This window comes from Balaenoptera borealis, assembly GCF_965194805.1.
Source record: "Balaenoptera borealis genome assembly, chromosome: 1".
Classification (NCBI taxonomy): domain Eukaryota; kingdom Metazoa; phylum Chordata; class Mammalia; order Artiodactyla; family Balaenopteridae; genus Balaenoptera; species Balaenoptera borealis.
Genome location: NC_138860.1, coordinates 113464372 through 113487263, shown reverse-complemented (window position 1 = coordinate 113487263; position 22892 = coordinate 113464372). Strand labels below are relative to the sequence as shown.

The window sequence follows — 22892 nt, the reverse complement described above, 5'->3', positions numbered from 1 at the left end:
AAAAAAGATATTGCTGTCAGAGCACATAACATTATGTATATAGTAAGTACTTCGTAGATACCTGCCAAGTTTATTTGAATACTCTACATTTGTCTCTAATACCAGAACAATGTCTATAGTAGAGCAAATCGGGCTTACTGCCTAAAACTCTTAGTAACTGCACAATTACTCAGGAAGTTACCAGAGGAGGAAAGTATAATGGTAAATTATAGTAAAAATGTAAAAAAACTTTTTAAAGACTCAAATTATAGCAAAGTATGATTTTTTACTCAAATTAATAAAGCAGGGGAAGTATAGAATACATTTCAAAAGAATTCTTGGTAAATGGGTGAAATTTTTAAAGTTTTGACGTTCAAGGATTAAACTTAATTTAGCTTACGAATTCACTTACAAACTCTCAGTCTCTGTTGATGCTCAGAGATCAACAGATGTTTGTGTCTACTGTGACTCAGTTCTGTACTAGGACCTGTGGTTACAACGGTGAGCCAAAACAGACATGGTTTCACATGCAGTAAACATACAGCCTAGTGAGAGAGATGGGTATTAGTCAAATAGTTATTTCATGATTGAATAATTACAAATGAAGTAAGTGCTCACTCTAAAGAGAAGGGACAGGTTCTCTGATGGCAGGTGTAAAAGGAATCTGAAGTAGGTATAGAAATCAGGGAAGACTCAGTGCTTGAGGATTTCAAGCACTGTCATTTCCAGATTTACTAGTTATTTATTGCTGTGTAACAAACCACCCCAAAACTAAGTTGCTTTAAACTAAAATTTATTCTCTGTGGATTGACTGGGTGATTCTTCTGCTTATCTTGCCTGAGCTCAGTCCTGCAGCTGCTTTCAGCTGGTGGCTAAGTTGGAGGCTGGGCCTCCCACTCCCTGTGGTCTTTCTTACCAGGCTTCTTCATGGCTTCATGGTCCCAGAACCAAGAGAGTAAAGATAGAGGCTGCAAGGCTACTTGAGGCCTATGCTCTGAAACTTGCACAATACCACTGCTTGTGCAAGCAAGCAAACAGGCCAGTTTAGATTCAAGGGATGAGGAAATAGGGTCCACCTCTTGATGAACTGAGCTACACAGAATTTGTGGCCATTTTTTTCAATCTACTACAATCGATCAGATTACTATTTATTCAATAAATCATTATTTCCTAAGGATCATTGTAAGAATTAGAAATCAAACATGAATAAAATATAGTAATTTTAAGTTGCCATTTTTTCCTTTCCCTTAGAGCACATGGTGCTTGTGAACTGTCATTTCATTTTTTATAGAGATCAGTATTCGTGAACATTTTTTCCTATGGTATGAAAAGGAATCATTATTAAATAAATAATATAATATAAAAAGAAGAGTCTTACCTAATTAGAAAGGAAAAAAAAGTCACTGGGGATTATAAGTAACTTTTAGCCTTTCTAAATTTGTAATAAAGAACATGTATTTTATAGTCAGAAAAGAATTAAGGCTATGTCAGTGTAGCCATGCAGTTATGAATGATATCTATAAGCACAAAAATTAATTCAGTAGTGAAAAATCTCAGGGAAGTCAAGCTTTTCTTTGTAGTTATAACTTTGCTCTCATGTTTGTTTTAGCTGTCTTTTAAAGGTGATTTGTTTCCAGCTCAAATTTTGCCCTTTTGGATAATTTTGAATGAATTAATAAATATGTAAAGCTAATGACAAAGATATTAGCTACCTGGAATTTTGGTTTTTGCAGGCAGTGTCACAAGAAAACAAAAGTATTTAATTTGCTTGGAAAGTTATTTTTATGAGCAGTAATCTAACTTTTTTCCCCAATATTTTCAAAATTATAAGAATGATAAGAATGCTGCTTTTCTTCTGATGGAAAGTGACAGGCTAATCATCAGTTTACCCAGAGTGAAGTGGACAGAAGCAGCACTGACCATGGCATCTCAGCTCCAAGAAGAATGTATTGCATTTATTATAGAAAACTTCTCCAAGATCATTCAAAGCGAAAATTTTGCTCTCCTCTTACAGGTACTGCATCTAAAATTATATCCTATATTTAGTCCCATCTTTGTGTTCTGATTATAATTATGTAAGTTTTCAAATTCAGGTTGCCTTTGATTAAATTAGTATGACTTAAATAAATTCCATAGCAGATGGCATGTTTGCATAGCATTTAGGGCAGTGATGGACAGGATTTTTGGCTCATAAGATAATGAAGGGAGGAGGGGACAGGTTGAGTGCCCTGGCAAGGCACAATGTAACTCTGGCAACTCCAGCCCTCAATCGGCATAAGCCATATTTTAGAAATTGAAGTCATAACGATATTGTTTTTGTCAGTAATGCAATTATGGTTCATGCAAAATTCTCTGTCTTACTGGGACCCACTTTCTCTAAATTTAGTTACTTAATAAAGAACTTTTATAACATTTCTAGGCTCTGTTTTAGGACTATTTTGGCTCTTAAGAACTCTGTGTGTGTGCGCCGATATTTTTAACAGAGGAAAGGGATTAGTATAATATTTATTATTATAATGATAATAATTATTATTATTAACAGAGGAAATAAGATTTCTGATTGACTTCATATAGCCAGTTATGATGAATGGTCTGCCGTTATGCCAGACTTTCACATTTCTTACACATTTACATATATTCCTATTAAATATCAATTTCTGTGTTTTATAGTCACAAGCAATGAGTAGCACATCTGATCTGCTGGACAAAATTTTAAAAGCAGTTGAAGAAAACATTACCACTGAGAATAGTTGCTCTCTTCTTATGGCTCTGGACACATTACTGAACTCTGACAGTACAAAGGAAATGGTATTTGATGTAATAAAATTCATTAAAATGATAGAATATTTAAACTGTTTTAAGATTTTTAAATATATACACGTTTTAAATGTCGCATGGTTCATTGAAACTGTTTGATACCTGGGGGGTGGTTACAGTCTCTACTTCTGTGTATATTTGGAATTTTTCATAATACAAAATTTTTAAAATTTCATTTACCTCCAAATGGACTTATTATAAAAGTTTAGAATTTGGAAGTTTGGCTGGCTAATTCTAAACATAGTTTGGTACTTAGCAATATTAATTGGTACAGCATAAGTTTAGTATTTCTCCCCAGTCACTACATTAAATTTCCTAAATATAAAACTTAAAGAATTTTAAAGAATGTTTTATAGTTTTAATCATCAGTGTCTTTTAATTTTATAATACATTCTTAATTTTTGTCTTAAGAAAAAAATCATTTAAAATTGGATTGACTGAGAAAAAGCAAAATTAAAATATATCTTATTTTTAAATGCAATTAATCAATGGTAATTAACAAGCTAATTGCAAATTATTGACATTTTTTATTTGTTCAACAAGAATGACAAAAAATTTCATCATATTTATTATTACTGCATAGAGTATTTGACCTTGTAATGTCAGAGCTGATTTGAAAAGGCTGTGGAAGGTATTTACATAAAGGCCATTGGTGGTTTAAAACAGTGTTTGGTTAAAAGGATAATGCTGAAAGGATAAGGTTCATGTTCACTATAAAATTCTGTTGTTAAAGAGCAAGCCTTCATAAATAACTTGTACCCGACGATCTTAAAAATCTAAGTGATGACATCATTGATCTAGCTTAGGAGTAAGTAGATTCGGAAGGGAATAATGACTGGTTGCTATGACAATGTGGTTCTGACCAGCTGCTGATTTGTTGCTTGAACACAGGGTTTTACGTGCAAGATCCAGGCTCTGCGTGATAAGCTGTGGATCTTCCTGGTTCAGTCTTTCTATGCTGTTCGTCACACAGAAAGCTGGAAGCTGATGAGCACAGATGATCAACAGAAAATCCAAGCAGGTATATTAGCCTTGAGATTTTTTTATTCTTATAATTGTGACAAGAGATATTTTAAAGGGATTCTAATAAGTGATAGGATTAACGTTTGTTTGCTTCTGGTCAATAATAGCTTGCTAACTGAAACTAGTGCTGGTATGTTTAGGCAGTTTTAATAAATCATGCTTTTTTTCTGTTCTTAGAAAATGAAACTCATTTCCTTATATATACATATATAATTCTACTTTATCTTAGCAACTTTATATTCTAGCCAAATTTGCTTAAAAGCATTCTTTTAGAGAGATTTAGAAGTATAGGAAAATGTAACCCATATAGAACAGATTACCAAACATACTTTCTCTCCCTTTTAAAATATATTTTTCCATAAAGCTTTCCCATCTTTTGCATAAGATACCCTTTCTTGTGGTTTTGCCGAGATTAGATGGCTTTATTCCATGATCGATTGGTTCAGTGATACGATGTGTGCTATTGCGGAGTGTCCCTCAGGAGCCGCACAGTGCTCTTTGACATTTAATAGGTACCATTTGAAATATTAGCATTAAACAAAAGATTTATACTGCTTAGAATGTGTTTGTTTCAAAAATGTTAAAATAAAAAATTGAGGGTGTGGAACTAAAAATGGCTTCATGACTATTTTTGGGTTAAAGCAGGTACCTTAGGAAAAATATTGACAGATTCAGTAAGTATACTTTTAAAAACATTTTAAATTAAGAGACTGTATTTTATGAAGCAAACATTTCTGTACTATAAAACATGGAGACCATATGTGATATAATATATTCTTGATAGTACATGGATATGTTAAATTCTTTAATGATTTAATCAAAATATGATTTGCTCTGTCTTACATTAGGAGCATAACACGGTGGTGTAGCCAGATGTGATCTCAAGAGCACTTTTCAAAGAAATTCCAACAAAATAATAAAACAACAAAATCCATGAAACAACAAAAGTCATGAGAAGGTCTTTAGAAATTGGAATTTTTTTCCTTGTGACTGTTTCTGTACTGATTTTTAGATGACAGTTCATCTGTACTATACAGTGTAAAAAAAATAAGATCAGCATTCCTTGAGTAGGTGTCATTCAACTCTCTTCTGATTGGGAGTAAACTTTGCTTTTCTCCATTTTTAGAGGATTTCATAGTTAAGTTGGGTCCCGAACAGTGTTCTTTATCTTAATTCTTCAAAGTGCTAATTTAAAATACATGTGAATACATACATATATATACACATATCTAAAACAAAATATTATTGGTAATCCAACTAATTGTCAAAAAGAACTTTTCAATCTATTACATTCTATCAGTGTAAAAATAATTTTTAAAATCTTAAATATGTTGAATTATAATGAGTCCTGACTTATGCATAATTATTGCATTGGGAAATCCCAGATAAAGGAGTAATTCTAGGTTGTCTTTGTTATAACATTTCTTATGTTCTAGTTTGAGTTACTGATCTTTGGGAGAAATCTTGTATTAATTTCCACCTGTATATTTTTGTGCAGTCATTTGCTAACCACAAACCAATCCCTGTAATGCTATTTCTAGGATCCTGCTTTGTCTTATAACATAGTTCCTATAGAATAGAAATAGTAGAAGGTGCATGGTAGGGTTACAGATAATTTGATGTATTTTTCATCAGGTGTTTTAATAAAAATAAAATCAATTTTGGAAAATATATGTATATATTTCTTCAAAATATATTTTAAAGCTACATAACCTTCAAAGGGAACAAATACATTAGCTAAACTATATTTATGGCTCTCATACCATTATTCCTATATAGTCCCCTGACGTCATTTAAATTCTTATTTGAAGAATATAAACTGAGTTCCCCAATAATTCCCATATAAACCTAATCTATAAAATGAATTTTTTATGTAATTCTAAAAAGAATGATATAGGTTTAAGGATTGTCTCTTGTTTTATTTTCAACAAAACCTTATCTTTTTTCTCTTTACTCCTTCCTCAGGACATACCTGCAAAATCAGAAAATTTTTAACAGTATTTTAATATTTTTTAGGATAGAAATTTTCTCACATTGAATAGTTTATAAAATATTACGTTTGCCACAATCTGTAATTTTTTGAAATTTGGAAAACTAGCTAAAAAGAAGTTGTCTCTAAAATTTCAAGCTTGAGAAAATTCTAGGGTTTTGTAAATGTATAAATCTTCTCTGTGAGACTGTACATTTCTCATTTATTAATTTTAATAACATAAAATCCATAGGGACAGGAATATAAGATTCAAAATGAAGTTCTTTAAGAAAAATTCTAAAATAGGGAATTATTTATGTGCACTAGATTGGTTTCAACTTTTTAAAAGTTATTTCCATCAAAAATGTAACCTTTTTCTGCTAATATACTATTTTCCCTCTACTTCTATGGTAATAATAGTGCTTCCTGTAAAATTAAATTGCTTTTTTTTTCCTACAGCTGCATTTGACAAAGGTGATGACCGAAGACTTGGCAAAAGGCCTATATTCAGTAGCTCTCAGGTAAACTTTTACAATTTTACAGGCCCAGAAGAAACAAGATACCAAGTAATCTAAATTTTATCATTTTATATTTCAGAATAATTTTTAAAAATCTATTCTTTCATTAACTAAAGCTGTTTCTGGATGGAAATAATTTTGAGTCTTGTTTTTAATCAAGTGAACATTTTGTAAATTTTTAAATGATATGCATTTTTTATATCCAGCTGGTATGGGAAGTGAAATATTGTCTACCATTTTTATTTCCTTGAAAACCTTTTTGGCAACTAGCATGTTGGAACTATTCCAGATCAGAAATTGTCTAGAATTCTAGATCTAGTTCCATGTCTGTTTTTCTAATTAACCTACTTCTTACAAAAGAAGATTTTAGTTGTCCCAGTTTTCTCTATACTAAGATTTTAATCCACATAATATATTTTTGGTGCGAAAAAGGCAGTTAATACCAAGAGTACAGTTGTGTTCACTTTAAAAGTTACTTGGTGTACTTATATGAGTTAACTAAAAATAGTCAAACTCTTAAAAACTAAGTAGAGTGGTGGCTGCCAGGGGCTGGGAAGATAAGGAAAAGGGGAATAATTGTTCAATGCGGATAGAGTTTCAGTTTTGCAAGATGAGAACGTTCTAGATATCTGTTGCACAACAAGGCGCATATAGTCAACCTGACTGTACTGCCCACTTAAAAATGGTTAAGATGGTAAATTTTATGTTATTTGTTTTTTAGCACACACACACACACACACACACAACACACACGTTACTTGGTATATTCATTATAATATGAAATACATTTTTATTCCCCTAAAATGTTATTAATGATGATTAGAGTTCCAATCTAGCTAACTTACAAATGGTCACTTAATAATATATTTGAAAAAAAAGAAAAAAGAAAAAAAAAATAATAATAATATATTTGAAGCATAAAATTATACTAACCTAGACACACATTACAATGATATGGAGAGATACACTGAGAGTTCCAGTTTGGAATGCAAAGAATATATTGCCCTTGCAAGAGTGGAATTGGGCATCTTTTCTTCCTTATCAACCAGTAGATAGGAACTCACACAACTCCAAGCCACAACCAAGAGCTCTGATGGCTTGAGGCAGAGGTCAAGCTCTAAATGTCTTGGGTGAGAAACTGTGAGTTGCTGGAGCTTTTTGCTAGTAAACCTCCTAGGACTATTTCCCTAAGTGTGTTCCATAATATACTAGCTCCATCATATGTTCTACCTAAGAACACCTAGTGTCAACTAAGGTTGAGAATTGCTACACAACATAGCTCCTCTTAGACACTAATGATGCACATCAGCACCTAAAAGCTCTGAGAAACACTACAGTAAAGAACACTTTTGAATTTTGTTTCCCCCAAGATTTCCTCAAAATTTATAACCATGGAACACCACTAGACTCCCTCTTGACCCCTCTTAAGCATGTTGTACAGTTCCACAGAACATATGTTAGGAAATGGCACCTTAGAACATTTTTTCTAGGGACTATGTTCCCTTTCACCCTATGTGTTTTTGTGTGTGTGTGTGTGTGTGTTTTAAGGCCACCAGGATTTAGCCTACCTGCCTTTCTTTCCCCTCTTCTATCTACTAACTGCTATTAGCCAGGCTTTTCCTCCTTCCTTGCCTTACAGCAAAATAGAACAAAATCTCATTTCCCTTCCTCAGTTCCTGACTTTCAGGTTGTCCAAGGGTTTATACTGTTAACCACAATGGGAAGGAAACAGGCTAATATGTTTTCCTCAGAAAGGCAGCATTGTACTGAAATGGGTGCTGGACATAAAATCATAAAAGTTCAGATCTTGACTTTACTATCTTTGTCATCTGTGAGTCTTAGTTTGCTTATCTGTAGAATGGGGTAATAAAACCTAGCTGGGATTATTGTGAAAATTAAGTGAGATAATTTATGTGCAATTGTCTAGTCTGTAGTAAGTCCTCAATAAGTGTGGTATGAATAAGTGTGTCTTCCAAAATGAGATGAGATCTTTTGGAGGTGGGAGAAAGTTGATGAGATAAAATAGAGAGAAACGTTTAAGAAGGGTGCTGGTACCAAAATACTTAAGACTAAAATTATACGATGTCTGGGATTTGCTTCAAAATAAAATGGTGGTAGTTATATACGAAACAGAATTGGCCAAGAGGTGATAGTTGTTAAAGCTGGGTAGTAGGTATGTGGGGATTCATGATACTGTTCTGTCTTCTATGATTATGTTTAAATTTTTCTATAATAAAAAGTAAAACAAAATAATACCAACAAAAAGGAATAGTACTAGACCTGAAAGTGTGTCTAAGAGGAATGCTTTATTTTTTATTTTTGGCTGTGTTGGGTCTTCATTGCTGCACACAGGCTTTCTCTAGTTGCGGTGAGCGGGGGCTACTGTTTGTTGTGGTGTGCGGGCTTCTCATTGCGTTGGCTTCTCTTGTTGCAGAGCGTGGGCTCTAGGTGCACGCGCTTCAGTAGTTGAAGCACATGGGCTCAGTAGTTGTGGCTTGTGGGCTCTAGGGCTCACGGGCTTCTGTAGTTGTGGCTTATGGGCTCTAGAGCACAGGCTTAGTAGCTGTGGTGCACGGGCTTAGTTGCTCTGCGGCATGTGGGATCTTCCCGGACCAGGGATCAAACCCGTGTCGCCTACATTGGCAGGCAGATTCTTAACCACTGTGCCACCAGGGAAGTCCCAAGAGGAGGGCTTTAGAGTGTTACTCTTTTTTCTTTATCTTTGTCAATAGCATGTGGTGACCATTCCCAACTGGTCAGTTGTATATAAGAAACATACATGAACTTTGTAGATGTAAGTCATAGGTTGCCTAAAAATGCATATACATTGAATCCTCACCATGGTATACTATGTTAATGTGAAATTTCTAAAGGGGTAGAGTACCCCATATACTACATAGATCTCACCCATAGCATGATGCTTTAAAGTAGATAGATTCAAGGATAGAGTGAATTAAGAAGGATTAGTTTTAAGGGTGGGAAGAGGTCTAACATCAGAGTCTTCCTGGTTTTAGGTATTAAAAATAGAGAAATGTTATTTTTTGAGCTAAGATTTGATCAAGAAAACAAAAAATGAGGACCTAGCCTATTTGAACTTTATAAGTATTACAGAGAATCCTAGTACACTGCACTGAATGGGACCAGTCTCTACCCCTAGACATGAATAATCTGAGGCCCAGAGATATTAGTAATGATTTCTTAAATATCCTATCTTCTATTCTTCAGTTAAAAGCAAAGCTAGAACAAGAATCTAATGATTCCTTTATTATTATACCTTGCTTTTTGCTAAACTTAACTAGGTTATTTATTACTTATTATTTATGTATATACATATGTATGTGTGAATATAGACACACACACACATATTTATGTTATTTTTATCTTAGACAAATTTTAATTGTAATTAGAAGCTTTCATATTTAGAAATAACTGGACCTTGAACTGTATATCAATATGTGCTCAGGTTTGATAGCCATCATCACATGTTCTTGAGTACTCAGTATGTGATGGGCACGGTGCTAAGGGATACAAAGATGAAGACAACACAGGCTCTGCCTCATACCTCTACAATCTCATACAGCTTCCAAAAGGGAGGGAGTATTTACATAATAAATGGCAATATATTCTTAAATTTTTATTCTGTAATTCCTACCAGTTTTAAAATTTTGTTATTCCCTTCCATACAACGTTGGTTCTAAGCAAAATGATAAAGTAGGTGCATTGTCTTTAGTGCCCTTCTATTTTCCCCTTTTTATCTATTTCACCTGTTTTTAGGACCCCTTTTCCTTTCTCCAGACAACCAATACTGTATTACTATGTTGTGGTTTTGTTTTTTTTTTTTTCTCAAAAACCAAACTTTTCAGGGACTTCCCTGGTGGTCCAGTGGTTAAGACTCCGTGCTTCCAATGTAGGGGGCATGGGGTCGATCCCTGGTCAGGGAATAAGATCCCACGTGCCACGCCGCACAGCCAAAAAAGTAAAAAAAGAAAACTTTTCAGGTGTAATGTGTTGTTTCCCAGGGACTCCCACACCGCCCCCCACCCTTGCCTCCAGAGGATTAAATATTTAGTGATAAAATTTCTGGAATTTGGGATAGGATTGAAGAGAGAATTTTTGGTGAAAATCATTAACATACAGATGATTACCTGCTTAAAGCAGTAAATCCTGAGCTCAAGTCCTAGTTCAATCCCTTATCAGCATATGGCCTTGGGTAAATTACATACCTGCTTTAATCCCGTTTCTTGTTGAAGAAATGGAGATAACAACAGGAGCTATCTCGTAGAATTGTTGTGAGGATTAAGTGAGATGATACATGAAAAGCATTTTAGCACAGAACCTGGGAGTGGGCCCTTGAAAAATGTTGGATATTGCTATCATTCACCCAAGGCATCCTGACACCATTAAGTATTCATCTCTACCATAACTTCATAAAGTTAAATAGTATGCCTTTTAAAGTAGAATCTCCTGTTAATTTTGTATGTTTTATTTCAGATTTGATTAAGGTAATGTGATCAAAGACATATTCAAATGATCCCAGATCATTCAAGTTTTAAGTGGCCCTAAATCATAATCTGAATTTTGCTGCTTTTTCCTCTTTGAAAAACTGGCTATTGAAACATAAAGTATTATGTGTCCAAGACTTCAGTCAAGTTACAGAGTATTTTTTTCTTCTTTGTAGCAAAGGAGACAAGTTTCTGACCCTGGTGCTATAAAAAACAAATCTTGGAGAGAAAGTAACAAGAAAGAGTATTGGAATTATCCCTCTACTAATCAAAAGATGAAATCTGATGGATTAGGAGCGTCTGGACATTCATCAAGTACTAATAGAAATTCTATAAATAAAACTTTGAAGCATGATGATTTAAAGGAAAAGGATGGTACAAAAACTGCATCCAAGAGTACAAAAGAATTAAAAACTGTGGGAAAAAATGTTTCTGGAAAGCCCAAACCTATAATAAAGCCCAAAACAGAAAACGGTGATAATGCAAAGTCAGCAAACATGTCACCTAGACAAGTTGTGGAAAGATCAGCAACAGCAGCAGCAAATGGACAGAAAAATTCAGTAAATGGAAAAGGAGTGAGAAATCAGGAAGGTCAAATTACAGGTGCCAGATCCAAGGTACTCACTGGGAACTTAAACGTGCAAGCCAAAGCAAAGCCTTCGAAGAAAGTGACAGGCAAAGATTCTCCATGCCTCGGAATTGCAGGGCCCTCCAGCAGATCTAGAAATTCAAGTATGGAATTACTGACTTCCACTGACTGTCTGGATGAACCAAAAGAAAATGGGTCAATAAAAGAGAAGCCTTCTGGTCATAAACTTTCCCTTTGTGACTCTCCAGGACAGACTGTGAAAAACAGTGTAGAAAGTATCAAAACTTCCACTGTAGGTGGGTTTTAACACTCTAATTTTTAATAGCTCTTGAGGAGCTTTTTAGGAACAGTTAAAGTTCCTAGAAAAAAATGAACCTATGTTTGGACTTTTATTTAGTTTCAAATGCAAAAAGATTTTAGTAACATATATTCATGCAAACTGAGAAAAAACAGTTTTTCTCACCGTAACATTTAATTTTGTATATAGTGTATGACCAGTGAATTTATACATACTTATTACATATTTATTCCTCAATCTCATGGCTCACTCTTCTTAATTTATAGCAGTAAAATCTCGACCTGTTTCAAAAGTTACCAATGGAACTTCCAATAAAAAAAGCATTCATGAACAAGAAACTAATATAAATAACAGGTAAGTCTTCATTCATTGTTTTACCTAGACATTAGCTTTCTCTGGAAGTTAATTATATACTAACTTCTAGCTAAATATTGTTAAAATATCTTTCCTTTGTTAGAAAATTTAGTATATTTACATAATGATATTTTAAAACTTTTCTTATTTAATTATGCAAAATGACGATTGATACAAAATGATAGAAGAATAATTTATACTTGTGGTACCTTATTATGCATTGCTTTACCATAGTTGATCTACAGTTTTATAAACTTAAACACTTATGAACCTATGGTTTTTTCTATTTTCAGAAAAGAGATACATTTTTTATTTCTTTGAGAAAAAGTATTTTTCTTTTTTTTTTGTTTTTTTTTTTAATTGAAGTATAGTTGATTTACAGTGTTGTGAAAAAATACATTTCATGTATGGGTCTTTTAAAAAATTATGTTTTGGAATCTCAGTGTAATACTGAACGCAAATAATTTTTCTTAGTGTGCTAAAGAAGGTCACCAGCAAAGGATACAGTGATCCAGTACCACAGGCAATTTTAAAGAAAAGAGGAAATGGCAATGGATGCGCTACAGCTCAGCAGAGGACAAAGAATGCCGCAGTTAATCTTGCTAAAACTCAAGGTAAAGTTGAAATACTCCCAGGTATTACTTCCTTGTTTAAACTGAATAAGCAGAACTCTGATTCTGGAACTTTAGCAGCAAATAAGCAAAGTATAACGTGGTTTCACTCATTTTACATTCATTTCCTATTTTAGAGATGAGATTTTATTCTTCCACTTTTCAGACAAGTATTTTGGTATTTTGGGGTATGAGTTTAGTTTTTATTTTCTTTTGTGAAAAAAATAAGGGGGTCACTAGGTTATCTGTATTTCTGGTCCTTCTGTATATTATATCTGTGCTTCTTCAAAGTTTCATTGATAATTATAAGAATTCCATCTGCAAAACCAACACTAAAGAGCTCTTTAAAAAGTAATGGTACAATCTAGAGAGCTGTAATACGTAGGGAGGAAGAATTTTCCCTCTGGGCTCTGTGCTATGCCTGTTGTTTTTCCATATTCTAAGAAAGAGAAGAATACTGATCAGATTGCATAATTTGCTAACATAATAACTGATTTTAAAAATTAATTTACTTTATGCATTAAGCATTCACATATGTAAGAGCAGTTTGTAAAATGCTAAAACCAATTTTGAGGTAGGTAATGAATTAATACTGAAAGTAAATTTAAAAGTAAGCCAGAGAAAAGTTATTCATGTTCTAGTAACAGCTAAAAAATAAACATTTAAAAAGATTTGATAATTCTGTTTGACAGATTTAAATGCTCAAAATATCATCTCTAGGACTTCAACCATTATAAACAAATGAATTCCCAAAATTAATCCTCTTTCTTTCCAGTTACCAGCTTTAGTTTCAACTGCAGATCTAAGTTGTTAACCCTAATGAGCTACAATAATAATGATCTGGTTATGAGAAATAAATTAGCTTTGTTACTGTTTGAGGAAAAAAATTGCAACAATTTCAACATTTCTATTTTGTGTTTTAGCTTCATTCTCCTTTTCAGCTATGTGGAACAGTCTGTTTTTCCCCCTAGAACTTCAAAGGGAAGAAAGACCCTTACTGCTCTTTTGGCATAAGAAAATCAGATTTTTCTACCCCCATATATTTATGCAAATCCAATTCTGGCATAAGGATCAATGCTCTTTACTTGAGGAGGAGAGATCCTATTTTAATAATTTTACTTAAGATGCTGGAATACTTCCTCTATATTTGTAATAAATTTTTTTTTATTTTATCACATCACTAACGCCTAATTTGTAATTGTCTGTTTGATCATATGTTACCATTTCATTGTTATCTATTTTATTTCTTCTAAGGGGATTTAAAAACAAATATTGAATTTCACTCACAAACTGGAAGGTATATTTTTGAATTTTCTTTTCTTAGGATCCCAAGGAGAGTCATCAGATTCAGTAAAATCTTCAGTCTCTTCAAGGCAGTCTGATGAAAATGTGACAAAATTGGACCACAGTGTTACTACAGATAAACAAACACCTAAGAGAAAAATTGTCAAGCAAGGACAAACAACATCGCCTAAGATTAGTGCAAAAATAGTATCAATGCCTAAAAACCTAAATCAATCTAAGAAAGGTGAAACTTTGAATAATAAAGATTCAAAACAGAAAACACTTCCTGGACAGGTTATATTGAAGACTCAGCCTTCTTCTCTAAGACCTTTAAAAAGTGAACCATCTGTTGTCCAAAAAAGTGTGCTTCGTGATGTATGTGATAATAATAACAAAGGCAATGTTTCTGAACAGAAGCCTCATGAACCTCTAATTAATCTCACAGCCGAAATCAGTGATACAGAAGCATTTCAGTCACCATGCATACTTGACCCACAAAAGCCATTAAACAATAAAGAAAAAGAGAAGTTGGTGTTAGAATGCCAAAATATTTCAAATCTGGATAAATTAATTAAACGTGAACTGGAATCAAAACAGATTTGTTCAGATAAAAGTGAAACAAATTTTTCTGGTCACAAAAAAACAGATCAATGCAACACAGCTAAAATACATTGTCATTCTCATGAGAGTGATAATGTAGATCCAAAATTTTATAGCACCACTGCTCTAAAATCCATGATTTCAAATCCGAATGAAAACTCTTTGAACTCTAATCCAGTTTGTGACCTAGACTCAACAAATGTAAAGCAAGTCCATTCAGTGTCAGATAGGGAGAAGCAAGCAGGGAGAAAAGATACAAACCAAAAATTAAACATTAAATGTGTGAAAGATGTTTTACCTTGTGTTCCTGAACAGACAAATGGTACCTTAAATTCTGGTCAAAATGACAGAAAATCTAGAATTCATGTAGAAGAACAGACAATTCCCAATCAGTTTTCTGATGACTCTGCCATGAATGGAGACAAACATGCTACAGTAGACTCAAATACTTCCTCCAAGTGTTTTTTGGAACAAATACCAGGGAAAAATTCTCCTAAAGATATGGAAACAACAGAAACTCCAGAGAGCCATGAAACTCGAGAAGCTCCATTCATGAGTCACTGGAATTTGAGTACCAGTGTTCTGCATCAGAGAGAGAGTCCTGAATCTGACAGTGGCAGTGCTACAACATCCTCTGATGACATAAAGCCTAGATCTGAAGACTACGATGCTGGAGGGTCTCAGGATGATGATGGGTCAAATGACAGGGGTATTTCTAAATGTGGCACTATGCTGTGCCATGATTTTCTTGGAAGAAGTAGCAGTGACACCAGTACTCCTGAAGAATTAAAAATATATGATAGTAACTTAAGAATTGAAGTGAAAATGAAAAAGCAAAGTAGTAATGATCTTTTCCAAGTTAATTCGACAAGTGATGATGAGATTCCTAGAAAAAGGCCAGAAATTTGGTCTCGATCTACAATAGTCCACCCTAGGGAAAAAGAAAATATTCCACGAGGCAGTATCCAGTTTGCTCAGGAAGTAGATCAGGTTTCTTCCTCAGCAGATGAAACAGAAGATGAAAGGTCTGAAGCTGAAAATGTTGCAGAAAATTTCTCTACATCTAACCCAGCTCTTCAGCAGTTTCAGGGAATAATTAATTTAGCTTTTGAAGATGCAACTGAAAATGAAAGTCACGAGTTTCGTGCAACTAAAAATTTTAAAAGGTCAGTTTTACTTTCAGTAGATGAATGTGAAGAACTAGGATCTGATGAAGGGGAAGTCCATGCTCCCTTTCAGCCTTCTGTAGATTCTCCTTCACCTTCTGATGTTTTTGATGGCGTTTCTCATGAACATCACGGAAGGGTCTGCTACTCCAGATACTCACAAGGAAGTAAAGGTAGTATTTTAGAATGTAGACAAGAGAAAGGCAATAGTGTATATAAAAACAAAAGCTCTCCCTTGGGTCTTAGTAGCATTGACTCTTCAAGAAAAGATAAACAGAGTGCTTCAGCCACAGAAAAAAAGAGCATAACAGATGTCCTGTCCAGAGGAGGCAGACAGCTTCCTCCAGAAGATAAAAAAGTAAACAGTGGAAGCAATGTGGATAACGACTTTCAGCCACGCAGCAAACTTTCAGATAGTGATATAAAATCTCAAGAAAGACCATGTCATTTGGAACTTCATCAAAGAGATCCCAGTTCTGACATACCAAAGAACAGCTCTACAAAATCTCTGGACTCCTATTGGAGTCAAGTTCTGCCTCCAGAAGGACAAGTGAAAGAGAGCCATTCTGCAGCTACCGAGAAAGCTAATATTGCTTTATCTGCAGGTAATGTACAGATATAGAAATGCTAAATCCATAAGAAAATGAGTTTATAGAATTTTAAAGTTGTAGGTAGCCCTGAATGTTATATTTTAGTTAGATAGAATAATTACTTAAGCAACAGATTCAAATTTTAAATGAAAACTGAAATTTCTTAATAGAATGAAAATAGCTAGTTACTCTTTATTGTTCACTTAAAATCTTAGTGAAAAATTAATATCTAGTAAAAATTTTGGTGGTTTATTAGAGCTAACCTACTAAGAGATTTTACATGAAAGAATAAAGAGAAAAACTTAGTTTGCTATTATTTAGTTATTTATGTCTAATTTAACATAGGAATTATTGACTATTAGAAATTTTATTATACATTGGATATGATTTATGAACTATGCTAATATATATCTAAGAGGGCTGTGCAATAAGTATAGTAATATGTAACTAAAAGCACTGAATTATTTTAACTAGATTAATTATTAAAATTTATATACATTTTACAGAGATTAAGACTTTCAGGATCACTATAATTCTATTCTAAAATTTTCAAGTAAAAAGATAAATTTCCTAAAAGAGATTATATTTAGAAGCAATGATAATATATGAAAAAATCCCAGGCTTATTTCATATGTATAGATGGTTTCCTGTCTAATTGTTTTGTGTGTTTGTCTTCCTTATTATAGTAATTTGAACTATGACCCACATTTAAAATATGCAATAGTGGCTGACTGAGTAGCTACTGTATACCAGAACTAAGAAAAATACTTATCAGTAGTCCCTGTTCAGCAAAATCACAAGAATAGGGAACTCTTTAAAGTTGTACTTTTTTTGTCCTTGCTTGCATCCTCCTTTGCATGTGCAATATATGTCTTTAGATAAAATAAGTCTTTAGATAAAATGTATTTATTCTCCCTTTGAAACTGACTTACCTTAAAAGTCACCATCAAATAGCCATGTCTTATTTTCTCTTTAAGTTTCTATTGTAGTGAATTAGATACATGTGCGCGTTCTGTTTATGTTTAAATAATTTCTGTTTTCTGTATCACAAGTTTTCAAATTAAACTGGAGAATTATTGTTAGTTGCCTATGTTGATTTTGCTGCTAAACATTACCTCTGAGTTTTTTTTTTTCAAACATAGAAAAAGAAATGCCTCAGAAATCTTCTCAATTTTGTATAAATGTTATTTTTCCCATTCTCTTTTTTTTTTTTGGACAATAACTGTTATGTTGTGTTAATATTGTTCTACAGAACTCTGAGGGGTACCAACATGTGCAGTTTTTACATTGTGTAGTATTATGAATTATTTCAGGAGACATAGATGATTGTGACACAGTGGCACAAATCTACATGTATGACCATCGGCCTTCAAAAACCCTCTCTCCAATATATGAGATGGATGTAACAGAAGCATTTGAGCAGAAAATGGAATCAGAAACACATGTTACAGACATGGATTTTGAAGATGAGCAACACTTTGCAAAACAAGATTGGACACTATTAAAGCAACTGCTCTCTGAAGAGGATTCAAACTTAAATATTACAAATTCTATTCCTGAAGACTTAAATTTAGCACAGTATCTAATCAATCAGACACTACTTTTAGCACGAGACAGCTCAAAACCTCAGGGTAAAGCACATGTTGACACTTTAAACAGATGGAGTGAACTAACATCTCCATTCGATGATTCCTCAGCAAGCATCACCATGGCTAGTTTTTCCTCTGAGGATTGTTCACCCCAAGGGGAATGGACAATTCTGGAACTAGAAACTCAGCATTAAGAGTATGAACACTTTGGAAAATGTTAAACTGTGCCACCCCTTTATTTTTTTGATGCTTATATTATATCCAAATGATAATTGCATTAGCCTATTAGACTATCCTTAATATTGAGGAAGTCTTTCCAATTTACTGAAGTAAGCATAGTTTGTTTATTAATATGATATCACATGTAGAAAAAAGTGTTTTTCTAAAAATCTTGAGCATGTTTTCTATAATTATTAGAGAAATTAGAAAACTTGTAAGGAAACCCTTGCTTTAGTTTTCCTTTCCTAACTGATCATTCATTTACTTGTTTATCATTCAATAATTTAAAATGTGAATGCACAAGTAGAAGAGTCCCTTTACTTTTTGCTCTGCATATGGTAACCATAATTTAACAATAAAAAAACTTTTTGTGCTTGTGTCAATTTATGTAGAGTTAATCTGTAACATTCAAACTCAGGTTGGTATGGTTGAGGCTGATAGCTTAATATTAGAAAAAACCTTCGCTTTCCCAACAATTCAGGTCCAGGAAATTGTCAAGTAAGTGCATCTCAAATTTCACTGACATTTTTGCTAAAACAGGAGAAGTGGTATTTCCTGTAACTCTTTTTGGGATATATCCACAGAAAGGCATCTGCCCTTGCTGAAAAAAAGTGGGAAAACTGTCCATCTGTTTTATCTATATAGACTTCCTTTATAGTTAATCACTCTCCATTTTTCATTCCATGGTAGAGATATTTTTGAACTGCACCTGCAGTAATCCTGCACTAAATATTACCTTGAAAATGGGTACATGAGGCAATTGAGTTATAGAGTTAAATTGTGTGCATGTGTGTGCACATACATGTATGTTTGCTTTTTCCATTTGTCTATATGCTCTAGTTCCTTATTTCCTTGATCAGATTGTCTTTCAGTCTGTAATTTTGGTAGAAAGGCAAAGATAAACATCTTTTTTACAAAATTCTACTGGGGAGTGAACACTTGGTTACCTACTTGATATTGGTGGATGTTACCCTTAGGGTGATGGGATTTAGTAGAACTGGCACCTCTCAAAGCTTTGTAACTAACTCATAATTTCTCTAAAATACATCAGAAGTAAGGAAATATTTTGGCTTAGAATTCCTTTTCTAAATTAACAAAGTTTCGGGCAATTCCCTGGTGGTCCAGTGGTTAAGACCCAGCGCTTTCACTGCTGTGGCCCAGGTTCAATCCCTGGTCAGGGAACTAAGATCCTGTAAACCGTGCAGTACGACCAAAAATAAAAATAATAAATTCACAAAGTTTTCAACAAATGATCAACATTAGAGAGAACCTGTAACTATATTGGATATCAACAATTATATTAATGCACAATCATTTGGTATTCTTATATAATAACATATTAATGTTAACATTAGCTACTAACCTGTTATACCATACCTTTTTTAACTAGAAGCTCTGCAAGGGACACTCATTCATTCAAACAGTCAAGAAACACATTTATTCTAGGCACTGAAGTGTGAAGATAAATAAGGTTTGATTCCTGCCACCCAAAAGAGTTCAGTTTCTAATGAGGAGGGAAAACCATATAAGAAAAAGGTCAAAAACAGTATTATAAGAACTTTGTGTCTTAAAGCTGGATGGGAATTTAGATGTTAGTTTAATCCCTTCAAATTCCCAAGGAGGACTCTGAAGCCCAGAGGAATTTTTAAATTGCCCAGGGTCCCACACTGATTTGTGAATTAGAATCCAGTATTCCTTAATTTCAGTTTGATGTTATTTCTACCACACAACACACTTCATTTGACTTTTATCATAAAATCTGAAAACAAATTCATTCATACATAGTTTGTAGCATAAAGAAATAATATATGATAGAGTCAGAAACAGCACGGATTTCCAAGACAGTGTGTTTTCTTTTTCTCCAAATGTGAAATTGTTTTGTTATTTTTAATAAACTACCTCAGAAGTTCACAAATTTATAATTGAAACTTCATTTCTTTCATGTCACATTTGCAAATAGATAGTAGGGAAGGACTTAAGTCCTTAAGTATGACCTCTTAGGTAATCTCAGGACATGTGTTTTCTTATCATGCCCTTTTGTGAACAACACATCTACCAGTCTGTTTCCTGCAGGACTCTGGGCTAGTTATCATTCAACAAACATATACTGAAAAATAACTACTAAAATTTATTTAACACGTTAAATGTTAGACACTGTGCTGAGTGCTTTAAATATGCATTAACATCTAATTCTCACAACAGTTCTAAGAGATATGTCTTATCTTTATTTTACACATGAGGAGACTGATGTAGCATCCTTACCCTGGATGAGCTACCCTAGTGGAAGAAACTAAGAGAGAAATAACACATTATACTATTGTTTGGTAAGATAACAATTGTATATGGTCAGAGTTGTAATAGCTCAGAGGGAAAAGCTATGAACAGATTGTCAGGAAGAAAAGATTAGAGAAAGCTTCTTAAGGGCAAGTAATATTCAGTGAAGCTTCAGAATTTCTATAAAGGGGCTTGGTGGCTGCAATCTAGTTGGAAGTGTAGGCCAGGCAACTTGACTTGAAGATGAAATTTTATAGGAAGTACTTTGCTTTTCCTTAGATTGTATGTTACAGATCAATAAAAAGACAAAACGTTTTTAAAACATGCTTTTATACATAGTTTACCTAAGACTCAAAGACTCCATCCATACAAAAAAATATCTTATTTTTTTTAAATTTGAGTTCTTGGTGGAGGACTGATGAAGATTATGGAGAGAGTCTAAAGCCCCTTTGTACCATCTCTTGGAGCAATCAAGTAATATGCTGGCTTTCAAGGATGAGTAGGAATTTGCTTGGTGATAGGGCATTCTAGACATAGGAGCACCTTAAGGAATGGTGACCAGGATGTGTGTTGAGGATGCAGACAAAGAGTGGTAGAAGATAGGGCTAAAAAGCTGAGTTGGAGTTGGATTCTGGAAGTTATTAAATACTATGCTTAAATGTTTAAATAGTCAAAGCTCTGGATTTGGTAGGCATCATGTCTCTTTCCATTATGCATTCATTTATTTATTTTTAACTCTCAATGGGCAATCTGTTTGCACGTTCTTGGGGAAATAACCACCAACTGCTCACAATGAGTAGTCATCAAACTTGTTTCTTAAGTTACTAGGTAACATAACCAGGTGTTTCAGAAAGATAACTGTCAGCAGTAAGGAAGATGGCCTGTTTTGGAGAAGCACTCAAATCTCAAGATGCAATTACAATAGTTTTGTCAACCTTAGAAATGGGGAATGGAAGAGGATTTGGTAACAGAGACATTAGGTAGATTGAGATATGGTGGGAGAAGACAGAAAGGAATTTTTTAATTGCTATCAAAAATAACATTTATTCCACACATATGTGAGGGCCTATGATAGTTCTGGGTATTAAAAGATGAATGGCATTGTATCTGTCCTTGAATATCTCAGTTTAGTGAGAGATTGTTAAACAAAACTTTTTAAGTTGTTATGTTGTGTCAAAATAAAGCTCTGTATGAAGTGTAGTCAGTGTACACAGGAGAGAGAAATTATGGAATGATACTTGGATAGGCTCCTTTACTATTTTAGGACTAGTAAGAGTTCACAAGACAAAGGAAGAGGTGTATTCGGCAGAAAAAGAGTTTAGAGGCAGTGGGGAATTCTTGTTCCATATGGCTGAAGAGTAGAAGGGAATGGATGGGGAGGGCAAGAGATGAAGTTGGACAGGGACATGTAGTACAGAGAGGAGCATGATCAGATTTGCATTTTAGAATGATCACTCTGGAAGCAGTATGTCCAATTGAGTAGAGCAGGGTTCAAGGCAGGTAGACTAGTGATGAGTGTTAAAATAATAAAAGGCTTGAACTAGGGCAATGGCTGTGGAGATAGAAAGAGTGGCCATATTAGATTTAAGATGTGGATTGGAGAAACATTGATTTTAGGTGAGAGGAGGGAGTCATCTTAGAAGACTCAGGATTCTGACTGAAGTGCCTGGGTTGTGGATGATGTCATTAGCCAAAAATTGAAGCAAGCTCAGGAGTGGGGATGAGTTTAGTTTAGGACATACTGAGTTTGTGATACCTGTGGGACATTCAAGAGGCTGAGGACAAAATACTGTGGAATAGTCAGAAAAAGAAAAGCCGGAGAAGGAGACTGAAAAGGAATATCAGAAGTAAGAGAACTAGGAGGCCAAAGATAAGAGGAGACAGTGGTGAATGTATAATCACCACTAATCAGAGAAGGGCAAATCAAGGCTGAGATTCTACTTTAACCTATCAAAGTGGCAAGGATTTTTAAAAGTTTGTAAAAAAAATTCAACGTTAGCAAGAGAATGGTAAGTTTGGGATCCTTGTATGTTGCTGTAGGAGTGTAAATTACCTTTCCAGAAAGTAATTAGGCAATCTATGTCAAGAATGTTTATAACTTTATATCCTTAAACTAGTCCTTTCCCCTCTTGGGATCTGCCATTGAGAAATAAGAAGAATCTGAGACAAAGATTTGTCTACAAAAATGTTTGTCAGAGAGCTAGATACATAAATGAAAACTGAAAACTAGCTAAATGTCAACAGTAGCAAAAAGGCTAAATTATGGTACATCTATATAACACATTATGAAATGATTAAAATTGTTTTCAAAAAATCTATTTCATGTCAAGAGAAGATACTTGTAAGAAAAAAACCCAGAATATTAATTTATAAATATAACATCCAATTTTCTGTACTTATAAGTACATAGAAAAAGAGACTTGAAGGAACTATGTATTAATAGTGGTTATGGTTAAGTGGTGATTATTATTTTTATCTTTTAACTCATATTTTCCATGTTTTCTACAAGG

General features: G+C 33.8%; 1 protein-coding gene across 5 annotated transcripts in view; it reads left to right on the top strand.

Annotated features, from left to right (window-relative positions):
* BTBD8 (BTB domain containing 8) overlaps positions 1 to 18491 on the top strand; it is a 93332-nt gene extending 74841 nt beyond the window's left edge. For 2 of the 5 annotated variants that reach the window (XM_082382745.1, XM_082382749.1), the window contains exons 10-18: positions 1811 to 1993; positions 2650 to 2796; positions 3688 to 3817; positions 6248 to 6309; positions 10985 to 11693; positions 11962 to 12049; positions 12524 to 12663; positions 13985 to 16315; positions 17614 to 18491. In XM_082382745.1, coding sequence (XP_082238871.1) covers positions 1811 to 1993; positions 2650 to 2796; positions 3688 to 3817; positions 6248 to 6309; positions 10985 to 11693; positions 11962 to 12049; positions 12524 to 12663; positions 13985 to 16315; positions 17614 to 18083 — 4260 coding nt within the window. In that variant the 3' untranslated portion in view covers positions 18084 to 18491. Of the gene's footprint in view, positions 1 to 1810; positions 1994 to 2649; positions 2797 to 3687; positions 3818 to 6247; positions 6310 to 10984; positions 11694 to 11961; positions 12050 to 12523; positions 12664 to 13984; positions 16316 to 17552 lie in introns of all 5 variants that reach the window. The other 3 variants (XM_082382747.1, XM_082382746.1, XM_082382748.1) reach the window with 3 other exon arrangements.
* The last annotated feature ends 4401 nt before the right edge of the window (positions 18492 to 22892 follow it).